Raw genomic sequence first — 19,043 nt, 5'->3', positions numbered from 1 at the left:
GAGCTTGTGTTAAACACTGGTCTAGAATTTTGATCCCAAAACCAACCTTGTTTGAATTTCAGCACACAAGACCCTCAATGTCATTGAATGACCAAGAATGTGTGGGAACCCAGGAGACAGTGAACACCATTTATTTCCTCTTCATTAAAAAAAGGAAACCAAGCATGCACCGCATACTGTGAAATAAGACCTGGCGGAAAAAAATCTTAATGTCTGCCTTTCAAACTAAATGTCTGATGTAAGGAAATATACAGAAAGAGTCACACATTATACCATTATAGGAAATAAGCACAAAAGGTTATGACTCCCTGTATTTAACAACATTAGATATGAACACACAATAGCCTATATTTTAATGAAAACATCAAAATAATGAAGGGAATTCATTTACCAAATAGTAGAATAATATTGATGACCAGCTCAATTGTGATGGTCATCATGAGGCAGCAAAACTAAAGGCGCTGTCATAAGATGTCAGATGCGTTTGCAGGGTATGGAGAGCACAGTGTCCCGCCTCTGTCCCTCTGCAACCTCCCATACAGGTCATAGCCTCGCCTCTCTTCTTTTTCCTCGTGCCTCAGCCTCCTCAGGTACACCTGGTTCACAGCCAAGTGCAGGGAACAGTGCACCTGTGGACACAAGAGGAGAGAATACAAAACACCTTACAAAATACCTTGGCCCATAGATGTGGCAGAAAGCCAGGGACGGAGTGCCAGTTAAACACAGACAAAGAACCAGACACCGCACTTTCACACAGACTACAAACAAATGTTTTCAGAGGCCCTCGGCACAAATTTTTCAAAGAATATTCTTTTTATTATCACATTTTACCAACTCAAAATAAAATTATCAAACAGCCAGCTGCCATTAGACAAATCCACCAACCACAGCTGGGTAACGCTTATACCAAATGTAAAAAAAAAAATCTACTTATTATGCTGCAAAAGATTGTGTTAGTAATACCCAAAGTGGAAAAAAACTAGTAAATTCAGCTACAGTAAGTAAAAAAGATGTGTTATACAATAACTACAACAAAATTCCCAAAGGATTAGAGACAAAACAAAGCGGTCCTATCTCTATAAAAGTACCTCAGTCATGCATTAACAGCAGGGGGAGTCACACCTCAACAATGTGTTTTAAGGTCTAATAATATGAGGTCACTCAATAAGTTAGCACCTAGTGCTTTTGCCATCTCACAGCCAATAAGAACGGAGAATCGGAGCCTTTTGATTGGTCAAATTACGAGAAACAATTTCAGACCTTTTAAGATCAGAACTAAACAAGTATGTCCCTTTGTCAGAAAGAAACTACTTAAAATCATCTACAATTCCTTCTGTCCCCTCACTCTGTATCCATCGCTTCAATTATTGGGAGGGAGTTGGGGGAACTCATGCCCTTTGTCAGCAAGCCTGTGTGTGTGTGTGTGTGTGTGTGTGTGTGTGTGTGTGTGTGTTGTGGGTCATGCAGCAACGTGTGTGTGTGTGTGTGTGTGTGTGTGTGTGTGTGTGTGTGTGTGTGCGCGCTATCCCAGAAGAGCTGCATTGAGGCTTTAGAGAGGTCTAACCCTCTCTTTGTCCGGAGGACCCTCTCCCTTGACATGTAATCTAACCCTTGGCACGGACTTGTAGCGCAGGTGGCCCCCAAAAATGGCTCCTCATTGGCTAGCTTTCAATACAGGCATGACTCCATTGTTGAGGCTTTTCTCCAGCCCGTGAGAAAAGTCCTGAGGTCAGCGTGAGACTGCAAATGCATGCTTGTCTGCCACCATGGCAACCAGATGTGAAGGATGGTAGCCATGGTAACCTATAATCCCTATTCTCTGCAACAGCTGCATTCTAGCAGCACATGTATTGCAAATTGGTAGTTATTTCTTTCATATGTTAATTGATTAGTGATGTGTTTTTTGTATTTTGAACGCAACAGGAAGCAGAAATCAATTTTAGGACACTAACTTCAGCAAGCAACAAGAACAATAATTTACAAAATATTTTGGTGACATGGCATAGGAAATATTGAAATAAGGATAACTGCATGTAAAAGCAGTAGACAATCCTCACACGCATAATACAAATAACATAAAGAAAAGGAAAAACTAAAAATACCATTCTCCCCAACAAGTAAAAATATAAAAGACATTATTTTTAAAGAGTCCGTGGACACAAGTGGTTCTTTGAAGATGATGTGGAAGGAGAGAATTGTTGCCGTCCCCATGTTGGTGGTGGAGTAGCGATAGAGAAGACAGGAAGCTGGTGAGCCTAACACCGTGCACCTATGCCCTTTCTCCCCAGATACCGAAGAACCGCAAAGTTATAGGTGGTTGACACAGTGTAGGTCAGCTATGGAAGCACAAGCAGAGACATGAAGTGTCAGAACAGAAGTGAAGAGAATAAAAATACACAACATCCAGAAACAAAAGAAAGAAATATGATAAACTGCTAATGGCATTAATTTGATAGCAGATAACATCCATATAACAGCTTCTGTAATGGAGCATGCTGGTATAATGGGTGCTCCATTTGCCTGGCTGGAAAACCACCAGACATTACGGCACTATTATGATGTTGGTGTCAGCTGAGAAAGAGGAACAGAGAGCAATAGTACAAAAGTCATCAGTCATGGAGGTTTGAGATGCCTCACCGCCTACACTTTGAGCGTCACTGAGTCACATGAGCCATAACACTATTGTGTCCCACTGTGGAAGCGAAGCCAAATTAGCCCCATCTGAAGCATAATCACTCACCAGAGCCAACAGAGTGATGCCCGCTCCAGCAAAGGCAGCAATGTAGAGGTCATAGGTCATTCGGTACTAAGAGAAGATAGGAGATTTGCGTTAGTGCTGATGACGTGCGTCTTCATTTCATGCCAGGCAAATTGCAGCGAATTGTAAAACATGACTGAAGAGCTTTATTGTGTCCCGGTTCTTACTTCTCTGGTCTTGCAAACATTGGACAGAGTCATACCACAAGCTTTCCCTGGAACTGCATTCCATGGCAGGAGCCCTGTTAAAAATGAAATTTCCCCAATCAATTCTACCTCCTAAGTAAGGACACAATCAAAAGGGATATGGCATTGTTCTATATTTTTCTTAATTTCCACAAATCGCATGAAAAAAACAAAACCAACATTGTGTAATTTTGTTGGAAATACTGTTTGACTTTCTCACCTTGTCGATAGCACTTAATATTGAAGATGTACATTTTTGAAAACACGTCAATAAATATATGCTGTATACTCGTTTTTCCAAATGAGTAAATGGTGCATTTGTTGGGAAATATTTCCAATAGAGTGGGTGTGGGATAGATTCTACAACTGCGTGCCCATGTTCATGGTAATGAAAGAACATGCCACCCAGTGCAACAGTGTTGCTCATTGTCTGGCAAATGTGTTATTGGCCACACTCAAAAAGCTGCAGGGATGGCAATGTTGTTCTGGCTCCCCACTTTAGTACAGACTGAAAGATCTCAACAACTATTGGCTGGATTGCTACAACTTTTTACAGAGATTCATGGTTAAGATGCATCCTACTTAACTTCAGGGTTCCACTGACTTTTGTCTCAGCTATTAGATGGATTGCCATGAAATTTGGCAAAAACACTCAAATTTAATATGACCAATATCTTGGTACAAGTTTTAACCAAATACCTGCTAAACTAATGACATTCCAATCAGTCTTAGCTTTACTTTGTGTGTAATGCTAAATATTAGCATGCTAACACACCAAATCAAGATGGTGAACATGGTTACCATTGAACCTGCCAAACATCAGCATGATAACATTTTCATTGCGAGCGTGTTAGCATGCATGCTGACTTGAGCATTTAGCATTTGTGCCGTAGGAAAACTTCAAGGCTCTACTGGGATGGCTGTGGGCTCTTGGTCTTTTTTTGGACTACAACATGGCATAGAGGAATATGCTTTGGCTGCACATCCTGTTAATTGAAACTATTCATTGTTTTGCATTTTCATGGGATTTGTTCATAGAATTAGTGTAAGAAGCTTGTGTCAGGTTGCCATTAAAAGATGTCTCGTTACCGTATTGCCTTGCATCGACACAGAGCTGGTTGATACTCGCTGGCGTCTCGGTCAGAACATCGATGGTGTGGCAGGTGGCATCCATGTTGTAGAAGAAGTAGACAGGCAGGGCCGAGAAGGCAAACACCAACAGCCACAGCACAGCTAGTATGTATGTCATCACTATAAACTGTGTAAGGAGGGAGCAGAGTAAACTTTAAGCTGCATCATCATAATAAACTGATGCACATAATCAAAGAGGGTTTTAATGAGCAGTGACTCACTCTGCGACCACATTCACTTTTCTTTCTGATTAGCTTTACTTATTATCTCACTCTCTGTTCTCTTCCTCTTCTTCAAACCTCTCAGCTTTTTTTCCCCCACCGCTCAATCACACACTGTATGCTTATCTTTGCATGTCCCCAAAGGTTTTTAGCAGCCTTAAGGTTTTCAGCTCAGCACCCACCAGGGAATGATATGTGTATTAATCCCATCCAATCCCCCTTTACTTGTCCCACTCTTGGCCCTCTCACCGAGGAACTGAGGCAGCGGCCACACATGGTGCTCCTGAACTCTCCAAAGGTTTGCTTGGCAGCGCTTGTGGTGTAGAAGCCCTCAGCCAACAGCACGATGCAGTAGAGGAAGAAAAAGGAGGCCAAACCGTAGATGAAATACTGGAAATATTGGATGCTGAGAAGGACAAGGAAAAGGGAAAAGGAAACAGTCAAAATTCAGGGTTCCAAATAACCTAAATCTTTTGAATAGAACCTGAGAAATCCTGTGACAGGGTTAAATAGATGTCTCTCTTAGCACTCACATGTAGGCAAGGGTGATGTAGTCCTGGAGGTTACGGGCAAAGTACGTCTCGATGAGTCTCTCTGTCTCTGTGAGTGCCTGGTGCCCACAACCACAGAAGAGGGCAATGCCGGAGAAACATAGCAGTGTGGCGACCAGGGAGCAGTATGGCACCCCACCCAAACAGCGCATACAGCAGTCATAGCAACCTGTAAGTCAAGACACAGCACCATGAAAGTCAGAGCACATAGTTAACTGATGCAATGGGACAGACAGATTTTGGTCAAATGTGCAAATGATGCACAATAGAATGTAGGGTTTTCAATTATTTCCACTCAGTTAAGTCGATAATGACATGTGCTATAACCTGTACAAGAACAGTTCACTCAAATCCAATTTACGAAAATTGCTCACTTGAGGTGATGACCATGCAGATAGTTTTGGTTGTGCACTGGTTTTGAGATATCCTTCTATGAGATTCTTGCCTCCAAACCCTGTAACAGTGAAGGTGAATGGAATTTTGGTTGTGCTGCTTGTACCTAGGGCTGCAACTGGATTATACTGTCATTATTGATTTATCTATTGTTTATTTGGTCTAAAAATGTCAATTAAATGACTACCACAGTTTCTGAGAGCCCAAGTTGACAAACCTCAAAATAATAAAAGTGATGCTTGATATTGAATTATATGAATTAATTATTAAAATTGTTGGTGATTCATTTTCTGTTGATATACAAATCAATTATTCAATCCATTTTTCTGTTTTGCTGGATGATTCACAGAGCTCGCTGTCAACAGATCCATAGTGACCGTTTGTTTGGTGAATACTAAGGAAAAAAGGAGAGCACAATGAGTTGGATTATCCAGAGGAGTTGTCATTTTTTAATGGTGTGAACACCACACGAAATCCATAAAACTGGAGTAGAGGCAGAAATCTTAGCAATGGGTATCTCAAAACCAGGCCACATAAAACTGAAACTAAGCTAGATTTCATTTCAAAGCTGGACTGATGTTACGTTATCACTGTGGACCGAACAGCAGCTGTTAACACTTTCATTCCCTTGGTAAAGCAGTGCATTCTCCTTAATAGTCATGTGCCTGTTGTATAGATGCCAAAGGGACAAGGGCATGGGGATGTGTCTGCTCTGACCCTAGCTCACACCCTGACTCCATTCACTACCCAGCATGGAGAGTGTGAGAAAAAGGGGGAGGACGGAGAGGAGAGACGAAGTGAAAGAAAAGAGAGAGGCAGCTTTTGTGACTGCAGAGACAACAGTCTTTGTCCCACAGCATCATGGGGGTACAAGGGCCACCAATGTCAAGCAAACAAAGGCCAGAGGCACCTCTATGCTTGACACACACACACGGACACACGCATGCACGTACTCTTGGACTTCCTTCTGGGGAGACACGGGAACAAGAAAGTGATAGTGGGGAGCTGTCTGTGCTGGAAGAGGATGGAGAAAGCAAAGCTATAAACAAACAATGCAACTTTGTGCATGTGCGCCATTACACGCTTGTTTGCATGCTTGCATGCTTGCATCCACACAGACACGCACAATGGAGGCAGACAGACTGTGGTTGGTACCATTACAGTAAACACAGATGGCAGGAGGGGCGAATAGATAGCTCTTTAACTGAGCAGTGTATGTGAGAGACAAACTGGGATCACTGTCATTCAGATGGCATAACTTTACAATGGTATGGATGAGGGAACAGTAGTGAAAAACTGTGGGAAAACCAGCAAAATAACAGACAATTTTTTTCCCCCGTATTGTTACAGTAGCAGTCAAAAGTTTGGACGCACCTTCTCATTCAACTACTTTGAAGAATCTAAAATATAAAACATATTCTGGTTTGTTGAGCATTTGTTTGTTTACCACATCATTCCATATGTGTTCCTTCATAGTTTGGATGTCTTGAATATTAATCTACAATGTAGAAAAAAATAAAATTAAAAATAAAGAAAAAACATTGAATGAGAAGGTGTGTCCAAACTTTTGACTGGTACTGTATATTAGGAAGAAAGTTAATTAAAGTCACAAATAACTCCCCACGAGTAACGTGAGGGCAGCAGGTAACTAACAGCACGCACAGAGAGCAGATCTTTAAACCACATGCTGTCAGATACACCTTGTGCCAATTAACAAATGCGTGACATTACCAGCCCGAACAAAGAGCTCAAGCCCTCTGAGCCAAAGCTGCCCACAGTCCCTCGACTGTGACTCAGATGAAACACAGGCCTCGTTCTGGTAGAAAATGCAAAGCTGAGGCCAAGTTCGGCTCTTTTACAAAAAAAAACCAAAAAAACACATCGAGAAAGATTAGGACCGAAAGCAAATGCGACAAGGCTCCTCCGAAAGTAGTCCCTGCCATCTCAAGCATGAAATAAATCTCATAATATCAGTGGAGTAAGTAAGCCGACCTCTAAACTGAACCAAAAAAAAAAACCTCAACTTAATAACTTCTGATGCCCTTTCATAGACCAGTTCATATATCAGCGGTGCAATCAGACGAAATACAATGCAGATTTCATAATGTTACGTATTCAAGGCTAAAATACGTGGCCGGAGTGTCTTACCCATGTCTGGAAGGATGCGTTCAGGTCGTGTCCGCTACTGCTGCCTGCACCGCAGCTGCTCCACTGATGATATGCGCAACTGGTCTTCTGCCCCCGTATATCAACCTCAAACTCGCCTTCTGTTCCCCCCAACAATGGACAGACCCGCTGATGACTGCAAGTGCAATCTTAAAGAAACAATGTCGCTTTTCAATGAACTTCAAGGCGGAGAATAATAATGAGGAGGTCAAGGTTCTTGCGCTTGCAGAAAAGTCCCCAGTTCATTGTTGACGCATATTTGCATATAGAAAGAGCAACTTGGAACTTCACATGCAAATACAGAGGAGGGGACTTCTTTTTTTTAATTTTTTTTTTTTACATATTAAAAACACTTCTCCTCCTCTGTTATGTTGGCCATCCCAACTCTAGGGCATTCAGTCCTTGGTTCTCCAAGGCCTTCTGTTTTAAAAGCCCATGGCAACGTATTCAGCATGATGGATAGAACTGAATGAGAAACAGCTCATGGATAATGCACGCGGTCTTTGCGAATGATGAGATGCTGTATGTCTGTGGTCAGTGAAGATGATCCGTCTGAAGTTACACCATCAATTTGAGCCTGTTGACAGTCAGGTGATGCTCTCTAGGCTTCAGAAATTCACAAATTGTCAGATACTATCTGTTTGACTGCAGTGTTTGAGATACAGCACTGAACATGAAAGATCCCAGCTGGCGAAACTGATACGAGCTTTATCATTTATCTCTTAAATGGGTCTATTTAGTCCTGGAATGTTCCTTTTTTAAAAGCAAGCTTAAAGTGGCATTCAGAGACCATGAATTTGTGGATAACTCAAGTGAGATAGAGCCTTTTAAGCCGGAGAGTTGAGGGGCAATGAGGGGTATTTCTCAACATCACTACAGAGAGGTTCTTTGATAAGGAAAAACATCACTGCTATTTTAATTAGACTGGATTGTTATGTAATTTGTGATCATAAATCCCCTGATGTGTATCTCTGAAATAATCCACTGGTATTTGGGTCGATGCCAGCTCGGTTCTTTGTCCATGTCATGCAACCCCACAACCCACTATCAAATGTTCAGCTTTGGTAAAAGAAAAAAAGAAAAAAGAATTTGATTAAGATGTGATGTGCTGTGAGCAGAACAGAGTAGCATGCAGCAGGGAAGCATCACTGATCTCAGGTGACCTGACTGAGGCAGAGTGAGAGACTGTCCTCTGATTCATCTACACCCTCTGGCAAAATACCAGAAATAAAGGACCAGATTTGGCTTCATCTGTGTCCAGCAGATGGCAGGCTTTCTCTTGCCACAGCATTCATACAATAGCACAAACAGGGGCTTTGATACAATTTATTTTTTGAGAAAAGTCAGTATGTCAAAAAACATGTTCAAACATTATGGTCCTAAAATCCAGCCTGTAAGGATGTTAGACATTTGTCAACCAGGTCAGAAATGTCTCTTTTGAACCACTACATTTTCATATTAATGTGTACATGTTTTAATCCAATGGGATCTGTAAATTCCTTTTGTCAATATGCTTCATTCATTTGTAACTTTGTTATGTGGCCCTTTATATTCTCTAATTTAATGCAGTTAGTGTCACAGTGCAACCCTATTAGATTATTTATTTTTGAGCTGCTAGTTCAGAAATCCTTAGAGAAACACCACTCATGTTATACAAGCCTTGTTGTCAACTAACCAGCTTGTTGTACTTTGTGTTTTACAGGCTCTGACTCATGGCTTCGCTCCTTTCTTCTTACACAGGTGTATCTTAAAAGGATCGCTCCATACTTTATGATGTTAAGTTAAAAACACATTTTCTTTAGTTAAAGCTAAAACAATTATCCCGCCCTCTGTCTGTTATTTTGTGTTCACAGATTTGTAAACACATTTTACCCAGACTCATTCATATTTTATGCATCACTTAACCTGGTTTTGATATCTCAATTGTTCCCCAGCACAGAAATGTACCAGTAACACATGGGAACAACTGCCTTTTGTAACGATTTCTTTGAACACAGCGTGATTTCACTCCAAACAGCTGGCATCAAAACAACAAGCCTGTTGGGTTACTGGGTGCGGTGCAGTTGGTTTTCTTTGCCGTTTGGGTGCATCCAGTGCTGTCAATGACAAACAGCACTATCAGGTAACAGGTGTGAGGCGGTGACTGGAGATGGTGGTGTGCCTTCCCTCTGCCGCCTCTCACCTGTCCACAGCTGCGCTCTGCCTCCTGTGGTCGTCTCAGAGCTGCTTCTTGAGGGACTTTCATCACCTCCTCAGTGGAGGAACATTAAACCCTTTTGTGTGTCTAAATACTTTAGACTCCCCATCACTCTGAGTTGGAAATCTGAGAAAGACACAATCAATTTAGCGCACCATTACCTTAGTCTTTCTGTCACTGCAGGGGTTATGGGGAATAATCCCTGATGATAATGACTGGTATTTTAGAAATGCCTCACTCTGCTGTGCTCAATCTTATGATGACTACACTCTACACATCAAATTTCAAATTACAGTGTAATACATTTGTCTACAAGTCTCTTGCCGGTTACTTCAAATACTGCATTTATCAGATCACCCTTTGAAATGCTTTTCAGGCAGCTTATCAGAAAATGGATCACCTTTATTTCCACAGTGTTGCAGTTTTACAATGTTTGAATATACTGTGTATCTGAAAATTTCAACGAATTTGATAATCAAAATGCAAGAAGTCTTCGACAAATATTCAGAATGTATTCAATTCACAGATTTCATCCTTGACAAAGTGCGAGTGAGGATTACACACATTGCTTGCTTTATTCTGTTAATCATCAGAGTAATATTTGTCTTTGAGCCTGAGTGGAATCTCATTCTCCTCAATGTGCCCCCTCTTGTTCTGTTGTACACTTCTTCTCTTCTGTTTCAGGTATAAAACTGCTGTCGCCACAAGCAAACATGTGGATACCAGCATCATACCCAGGCCTACAAACAGTGTCAGCTGAGCAGATCTGGTGTCCTCCACCTCACAGATGGGGGCCTTTGAGGGGGTTTGAACCAAGTTGGATGTCCCTGTCCAGGTGGGGGCCCTGTCTAAATTGCAGGGCCCCATGCTCTCATTGACCAACAGATTAACCCAAACAGTGGTATAAAGCGGAGCTGGTTTCCCCCCATCTCTGACCACAATGAACAGGTGATGCATTCCCAGGTCTTTCTGTAGAAGATGCTGAGCTACGGTGATGTTCCCTGACCTTGAGTCCACCCGGAAGGGACTGCTGTTTTGCACCGACTCTGGGGCCACAACAGTGTACGTAATCTCAGAATTCAGCCCCGAGTCCTCGTCGATGGCATAGATCTTTGTTACTATTGTTCCTGCAATGGTTGCTGGAGAGACAGTTTGGCATGAGGAGTTGCTGCTGGGAAGGATCACTTTTGGCTGGTTGTCATTGATGTCCTCCACAAAGATAGTTACCCTGGCAGTGGATGTCAAAGCGAACGGGCGCCCATGATCGCTGGCCAGCAGGTAGAGTTCATAGCGATCGTCTGTCTCGCGGTCCAAGTTGTTGGTAGTGCGCAGTGTCCCCTGGGTGTTATCCACAACAAAAGGTCCACTGCTGTTTACAACATGCAACTCTGTGTTCCCATTCTCTCCTTCATCTGGGTCTGTCACCCCAACAGCCCCCACCTGGGCGAATGGTGGGACATTCTCAGGGATAAAAAAGATGAAATGAGGGGTTAGAAAAACAGGTGCATTGTCATTCTGGTCCAGAACACGAATGGATACTGTAGCCACCGACTCCAAGGGAGGCGAACCGCTATCTTGTGCAAACACAGTGAGTTTAAACACACCCTGCAGTTCCCTATCCAGAACGGCTGACACAGACAGTTGACCTGTCTCGGGGACAATGTTAAAGATGGTAGATGTGTATTTGTCCAGCCTGTAGGTCACCCTACCGTTGTATCCACTGTCTGCGTCTGATGCTGAGACCCTCAGCAGGGACATCCCTGGCTGGTTGTTTTCCTCCACCTCCAGCTGATAGTGAGACTGGAGGAAATGTGGAGCATTATCATTGACATCTGCCACCAACACCCTGATCACCCGTCTGGAAGAAATGATCACAGATCCTTCAGCTGATATCCCCTGCACTACCACATAAATAAAATGTTCGCTTTTCATCTCATAGTCCAAAGGCTTTGATGTGGAAAGCAGATATTTGCCATTCTGTGGGCTCAGAGTGAAAGGCACCTCCCTCTCAATGGCAAGGGATGAGCCTTTAAAGCTGCTGTCACCCTCAAGCTCTAAAACAGCTAAAACGGTGGGGGGCTGGTTCTCTGGTAACACCATAGTCTGGTTTTGATGCTCTGCTATGAACCCGATCTTGATCGTCAGCTCTTGGTTCACCTTGGGGAGGATGGATACGGTTACCTGAGTGTCTGCTGGGGGGCAGTGATGGCCGCTAGCTAACACGTTCAACAGCAGCCCCTCGGAGCTGTCACTGTGGAGGTCCTGTGTTAGTCTGATGTACCCAGTGAGGCTGTCGAGGCTAAAGAGCTTCTTGGCCCGCTCTGATACTTTGGGACTGAGGGAGTAGACGATGGCAGCATTCGGGCCTGAATCTCGGTCTGTGGCTCTGACCTGAGCAACCAGCATGTTCTTCGGGGAGTCTCCTGGGACGGTGACATGGCGGGGACTGTCAGCGCTAAAGTTTGGACAGTTGTCATTAACATCTGTCACTGTGACTATTATAGCCGCTGTAGCACTTAAAGGTTCTGAGCCACAGTCGGTGGTCACCAGTGCCATGTGATACATGTCCCGAGTCTCCCTATCCAGAGCTGTTTGCACAACCAGCATGATGAAAGGCCCGTCTTCTTCCACTTTTAAACTGAAAACTCCATCAGAATCTTCTAGGCGGTAACGCAGCTCTCCGTTTCTTCCAGCATCCCTGTCCTGAGCCTGGTCATCTAGTAAGAAACTGGTCCCCACAGTCGTGTCCTCAGACACCCTCAGGGGTATTTCACTGTTTTCAAAATGAGGTTCATTGTCATTGATGTCCTCTATGATCACAGGAAACTGTATAAGGTCCCCAGAGGGCCCAACGACAGCATTGTGTAAAATAATGCATTCCTCAGCTTTTGTCTCCTCGGGGCAGAGGGCCTCACGATCCATCTTTTGCTCAGTGGTGTAGAAATTCCCTGTGTTTTTGTCCATCCAGAGATACTCCTGGGTCAGGAGCTGGTACGGAGGTGGAAAGTGTTTACTAAGTGACCCTGCCAGAACACCAGGCTCCTGCTCCTCTGGGATAGAAAATCGGACAGAACCACATATGACCTGCTGCAGATGGACCACAACCAGCAGATTCTGATGAGAAAAGAGACAAACTGTGAGCAGTAATCCTTTGTTGTTAAAAGTATTTATGATTATTCTTTGTTTGATTTGTCTTTTTGTTGCACTTCAAACTGGCAGAATATATAATTTTTCCCTGCTGGTGATTAGGTTTGAACTTTATGCCTCAGTGAGCTGTTTTAAAAGCAAGCAACTGTACAATGAAGGTAATGTGATACACCTCACTTATCTCCAACTAATCACTCTCACACACAAAATAAAAACACAAAAGCAAAAACATGTGGCCTTACAAAAATAAAAATAACATTTGCATATATATCAGTTTCTCCTCTAATCCTGATGAAGAAAAACTTCAAATGTGTGAAATAAAAATCTCTTTAGTGCCTCTCCAGCTATTCACTACAAAATTACACAGATGACTAACATTTCAGTTACAACCTTTCTGTCAATCAGAAGCATCGACACAGTAATTAGACACCATCAGAATGTAAAATCCTTTCATTGCTTTTGACTTACTGACCTGAAATAGTCCAGCCCAGTTCATATTATCAGGAGTCCCATGGCCCATCGCCCTCACACATGTCACCCAAGTTCCCCCGGCAGTGTGTGAATGCTGAGGACAGAGGCAGCAACCTAAACCTGCACAGCTGAAGGCATAATTCATTACAGGCCCCTCCTACAACACTCACCTAGCGTGTCAGGCTGACACATGAGAAGTCAGAGGAACAACAGGTTTGCCTGCATTAGTTGAACACATTCAGGCGTTGCTCAATAATAAAACAATCAGCAACTGTGGGGCTTATGTTTTTGTACATACCTTGCCTCTAAACTATATGGGACAGGATTTATGTTCTATTACAAAATGTGCTAACACACCTGTTTTATTAGCACACCTGCCACCTGTTTACTTCACAATGGTTTCTGAATCAGCTTTTCTCTCTCAGATTTGTTTTATTGGTTCTCTTTTGTTCGGTCACAATTTCCAGAAGCCTTTATAACACCTAGAACTAGAAAATCAAGTCTTTAAATAATACCAATACAGTGTTAACAATGCTTTAAGTTTTTTGCTGCATTCACATTGGAACGTGGGTGTAAAATAGAAGTTTCTTCTACAGGTTAGCTTCTGTAAAAAAAATAAAAGCAAATACTCCAGTTGCCTTTAATTATTTTATTTATATTTATTTATATATCAGGTGAGACACAAACCCTCTATCTAAGCCATGGATGGATTTTCATGACCACAGGCCATGGACACGTGTCATTAAGGCTATATCAAATAGCTCAAAATTTCATTCAGAATGTTGGCATTCAAGTTACTATTATTTATAACTTACAAAAACATTGCATGTTATAGCCTCAATCTTGTGATGTGAAGTGTGTGTGTGTGTGTGTGTGTGTGTGTGTGTGTGTGTGTGTGTGTGTGTGTGTGTGTGTGTGTGTGTGTGTGTGTGTGTGTGTGTGTGTGTGTGTGTGTGTGTGTGTTTGTCCTTTTGAGGCATCAAAGACAAGAATTGGCAACATATCTGTTAATAAAATAATTCTTTACCTTCTTAATGTGATACAATTGGCCACAAAGTCTAACCTTTATTTCTAGAATTGTAAGCAGATGCCAGGTCAAAATGTCACAGAAATAGGGAAATTTACTGTATAAACACAGCAGGAAACTTCAACAGTCAAATGACATGATTCTTGTATTAGAATGATTTTTGTATGTAATGTATTTTTTCTGTCTCTATCTACCAGAAAATGCTTGAGGAGCAGCTGGAAAACCACAGGGTGGCTCATCAGAAGCAGTTCAGTGGAGTCAGAGATGCTGGATAAACTAAGAGTAAGGAAACACCAGTTAAGCAAAACGTTGTCTTGAAGCTTTGATTATAGTATCAATATAATTACAGTTTGATTTAGTATGGAATGCCATATAATATATAATTTATAAAAAATAAAGTAAAGTTTGCCATAATAATCTAAAAGAATATCATTAAAATATCATTGTATAATATGTCTTAGTAATGTAATAACAAATATCATAGTATGCAATGAAAGAGTCATCAGAAATTTCTAAAAAGTTAGTATAAAATGCCATAAAGGAGTCAGAAAAGCTTAATGAAAATAGAATATAGATGTCATAAAAAGTCATCAAAATGTAGTCTCATAGTATAGTTTGCAATTATACATGCCATATCCCATTCCAGATTGTATAATATGCCATAACAATATTCTAACAGATAAAATCTCATAAAACAGTAATTAGGACCATTTTCATTAAAAGATATCATAAAATAGTATGCAATAAAAATGTCAAATGTCATCATAAAATTAAAAGTAAAATTATAGTATAACATACCTAGAAATGTTTTAGTATAGTATGTCGTAAAAAAGTCATAGTATAGTATGCCATAAAACATGTGATGATATAGTATCATAAAGAATGTCTAAATAAGAATAATCAAAGTATGATATAACATTAAAATGTAATTAGACATGTCGAAGTAAAGTACGTCTTGTATGACTCTAAAATTTCAAAGTATAGTTTGTGATAAAAGTATCACATTATAGTATTTAAGATATCTCAGTAGTTAAAAAAACAAAATATAACTATTTATGTACACGTTAATAAATACATTTTTGAGTTGATTCCTTTATATATAAATCAAAAATACATTGGGAATCCATCTGTATTAATATTCATTAATATTTACAGTCATAACAAGTATGGTATGTCATAAAATAATAATATTAAAGTATGTCATAAATTACACATGAAATATCAAAAACATCCTAGTATATTATATCATAAAATGTCATAGTATAGAATGCAATGAAAATCAGAAAATATCATAGTATAGTATGCCATAAAATATCATAGTATGGTATGCCATAAAATATCATAGTATGGTATGCCATAAAATATCATGGTATAGTATGCCATAAAATATCTTGGTGTAGTATGCCTTAAAAATCATAGTACAGCACACCATAATCATTTTATAACAAACGTGATTAATAATATCACACCACAGTATGTCATACATACCATTGTATGTCATAAAAAGTCAAAATGTAGTGCACATGTCATAGTAAAGTAAGTCATAAAAAAGTAATAGTATTATATGCAATGAAAATATCCTAACAAATGTATTTTTATGCTAATAAAATGTCATAGTTTGGTATGCCATTAAAGCGTTATAAAAATATCTTAGTATTGGATGCCATTAAAGTTCATATATATATATGTCAAAGTACAGTTCGCCATAAAAGTTTTTATATAATTTTTTTAATACAAAATAGCTGTGTGTGATGTTGTAGTAGCTGTTGTTGTAGTTGTTGTTGGCACAGACATGTGTGAATGGGATTCAAATTCTTATGTCGTCCTTCTTTTCTTTTCTCCCCAGATGACTGCAAAGTTTCCGGTCCGAAAGTGTAAACGGACAAATTTACAAATATTACAAAAGTGAACAGAATCAAATTTGTGAATTTATACAGCATGCTCTGCAAAGCACAAGTTCTAGTTTAACCTTTATTTTATACTTTGAAGCTCTAAGATTCATTGTTTCTTATTGCAATGCACTTTGGGACTTCTAGTTGACTCCTACCTTTAAAGCAAAAATGTCTGATCTTTCAAACTGAAGATTTAACTTTTCCTGATATTAGACAGAATTGTCAATACTCTGTTTCCAGTTGACTCCAGTTGTTGGTGTTTAATGATGAACAAGTGTTGAAAATGTCTTGACAGTCACTGCATGTTAAAGTCTATTAACACATTATTTGCATCCAAACTCTGTCAAAATAAAACTGAACTATTTTTCTTTGTTGAGTGCACTGGTTCCTTTCATTTCTCTTTGTAACACTGTTTTGATCCGGTGCTCATTTAATTAAAGTTATAGAAATCAAATGGTCATTTTGCAATGTATTGCAATGTATGAAAGATTTGTTTGAGAGATAATCAAAACAATGAAATATCTTGAAGAACTATTTAAATCTGTAATTCTTTTGCACATTTTTGAAGTAAACTTGCTTTCTAAAGTGTCTTTTCACTATAAAGTTTTGAGTATGTAAGTTCTTTCCTCAAGCTAATAATTTTAATTTTACATTACATCCATATAGCTGACTTTTTAATAGTTTCAAAAAGTGCGTTCAACCATGTGGATAAAACCCACAAATTGCAAAATCATGCGAATACAATATCTTCAGCAAAGAAGATGAACTGCTTCAACTGCTATTTAACAACAATAAGAAACCAAGAAACATGTTTTTGTTTTTACTATATACTATTTTTTGGGCCAAGGTGCAGTAACAGAGTTTGAAGTATGCATGGAAGATGTCCTCCATCATCGTCTGGTAGCGTATCATCCACTCTGCTGAAGAAGTGATTGGCTACATCTCCCGTCCCTCCAAGACTTGTTCGCCCCCAGGACCCTGAGGCGGGCAAGGAAGACTGGAGCCGACACCTGTCACACTGGACACAGACTCTTTGAGTCCCTTCCCTCTGGCAGGAGGCTGCGGTCCATCAGGACCAAGACCTCACGGCATAACATTTTTTTCTTCCTGTCCGCAGTTGGGTTCATTAATAAAGCCTAGGACCCCCACTGATTAATATTAATATTCTTTATTAAAATACAATTTGACACTTTAATTTGTTTATTTGTTACCATATTTTGAATGTACATTTTCATATTTATATCTTGAAATGATGTCTTATACTTGCACTGTCTACTGTTTACTGTTACGCACCAATAGACAGCCTAGCCAAGTTACTTGACAATAAACAGCTTTTGATTCTGATTCTGATGTCTTTTTTATGGCCTTTTTCGACATACAAAAGTATGACTTTTTTCGACATGCTATACTATGACTTTTTTATGTCTTTTTTCGACATGCTATACTATGACCTTTTTATGACTTTTTTTGACCTTCTATGCTAAGACTTTTTTATGAATTTTTCGACATGCTATACTATGACCTTTTTTTACTTTTTTTGACATACTATAGTATGACTTTTTTCGACCTTCTATGCTAAGACTTTTTTATGAATTTTTCGACATGCTATACTATGACCTTTTTTTTACTTTTTTTGACATGATATTCTATGTGTAAAAATACATTTTTATGTCTTTTTACACACGTACCATACTATGACTTTTTTCGACATACTATAATATGACTTTTTTCAGCTTGCTACACTATGACTTTTTTCGAGATACTATAATATGACTTTTTTTAACATATTATACTATGACTTTTTTTATGTCTATTTTCAACATACTATACTGTGACTTTTTATGCCTTTTTTTGACATGCTATTCTATGACTTTCTTTGACATGCTATTTTATGAATTTTTTAGGACTTTTTTCGACATGCTACTCTATGACTTTGTCTAGACATTTTTGAAATACCATAATATGACTTTTTTCGACATGCTATACTGTGACTTTTGTTTACTTTTTTGACATGATATTCTATGTGTAAAAATTAATTTTTATGTCTTTTTACATACATACCATACTATGACTTTTTATGCCTTTTTTTGACATACTATAGTATGACTTTTTTCAACATTCTATGCAAAGACTTTTTTACGACTTTTTTCGACATGCTATTCTATGACTTTTTCTAGACATTTTTGAAATCCCATCATATGACTTTTTTGACATGATATTCTATGTGTAAAAATACATTTTTATGTCTTTTTACATACATACCATACTATGACTTTTTATGCCTTTTTTGACATGCTATTCCATTACTTTTTTTGACATGCTATTTTATGAATTTTTTCGACATACTATAGTATGACTTTTTTATGCAAAGACTTTTTTATGAATTTTTCGACATGCTATACTGTGACTTTTTCTCGACTTTTTGAAAAATACTATAATATGACTTTTTTCGACATGCTATACTATGACTTTTTTACGACTTTTTTCAACATGCTATTCTATGACTTTTTCTAGACATTTTTGAAATACCATAATATGACTTTTTTCGACATGCTATACTATGACTTTTTTTTTACTTTTTTTGACATGATATTCTATGATATTCTGTGTGTAAAAATAAATTTTTATGTGTTTTTACGCACGTACCATACTATGACTTTTTTCGAGAAACTATAATATGACTTTTTTCAGAATGCTACACTGACTTTTTTCTAGATACTATAATATAACTTTTTATGCCATTTTTTGACATGCTATTCTATGACTTTTTCGACATGCTATACTATGACCTTTTTTGACATACTATAGTATGACTTTTTTCGACATGCTATACTATGACTTTTTTACGACTTTTTTCGACATGCTATTCTATGACTTTTTCTAGACATTTTTGAAATACCATAA

At 39.2% G+C, this 19,043-nt stretch overlaps 2 protein-coding genes across 3 annotated transcripts; both read right to left on the bottom strand.

Moving 5' to 3' along the window:
- Positions 1 to 123: 123 nt before the first annotated feature.
- Positions 124 to 7,633, bottom strand: plp1a (proteolipid protein 1a). Of its 2 annotated transcripts, none has more exons than XM_054597405.1 (7): positions 7,388 to 7,633; positions 4,829 to 5,015; positions 4,545 to 4,701; positions 4,033 to 4,201; positions 2,926 to 2,999; positions 2,741 to 2,806; positions 124 to 629 (listed from the first exon to the last, which is right to left on the bottom strand). In XM_054597405.1, exons 1-7 carry the CDS (start codon positions 7,389 to 7,391, stop codon positions 465 to 467), a joined length of 822 nt encoding a protein of 273 aa, XP_054453380.1. In that variant the 5' UTR covers positions 7,392 to 7,633; the 3' UTR covers positions 124 to 464. The 2 variants fall into 2 exon arrangements, with proteins under 2 accessions (XP_054453380.1, XP_054453381.1); XM_054597406.1 differs by lacking the exon at positions 124 to 629 and adding an exon at positions 1,500 to 2,336.
- Positions 7,634 to 9,963: 2,330 nt separating this feature from the next.
- Positions 9,964 to 13,487, bottom strand: pcdh20 (protocadherin 20). Its single transcript, XM_054597835.1, has 2 exons — positions 13,222 to 13,487; positions 9,964 to 12,716 (listed from the first exon to the last, which is right to left on the bottom strand). Exons 1-2 carry the CDS (start codon positions 13,363 to 13,365, stop codon positions 10,185 to 10,187), a joined length of 2,676 nt encoding a protein of 891 aa, XP_054453810.1. The 5' UTR covers positions 13,366 to 13,487; the 3' UTR covers positions 9,964 to 10,184.
- Positions 13,488 to 19,043: the final 5,556 nt, after the last annotated feature.

This window comes from Anoplopoma fimbria, chromosome 4 (genome assembly GCF_027596085.1).
Source record: "Anoplopoma fimbria isolate UVic2021 breed Golden Eagle Sablefish chromosome 4, Afim_UVic_2022, whole genome shotgun sequence".
NCBI lineage: Eukaryota > Metazoa > Chordata > Actinopteri > Perciformes > Anoplopomatidae > Anoplopoma > Anoplopoma fimbria.
The sequence above is the reverse complement of the archived record's forward strand: the minus strand, read 5'-3'. Positions and strand labels throughout refer to the sequence as shown.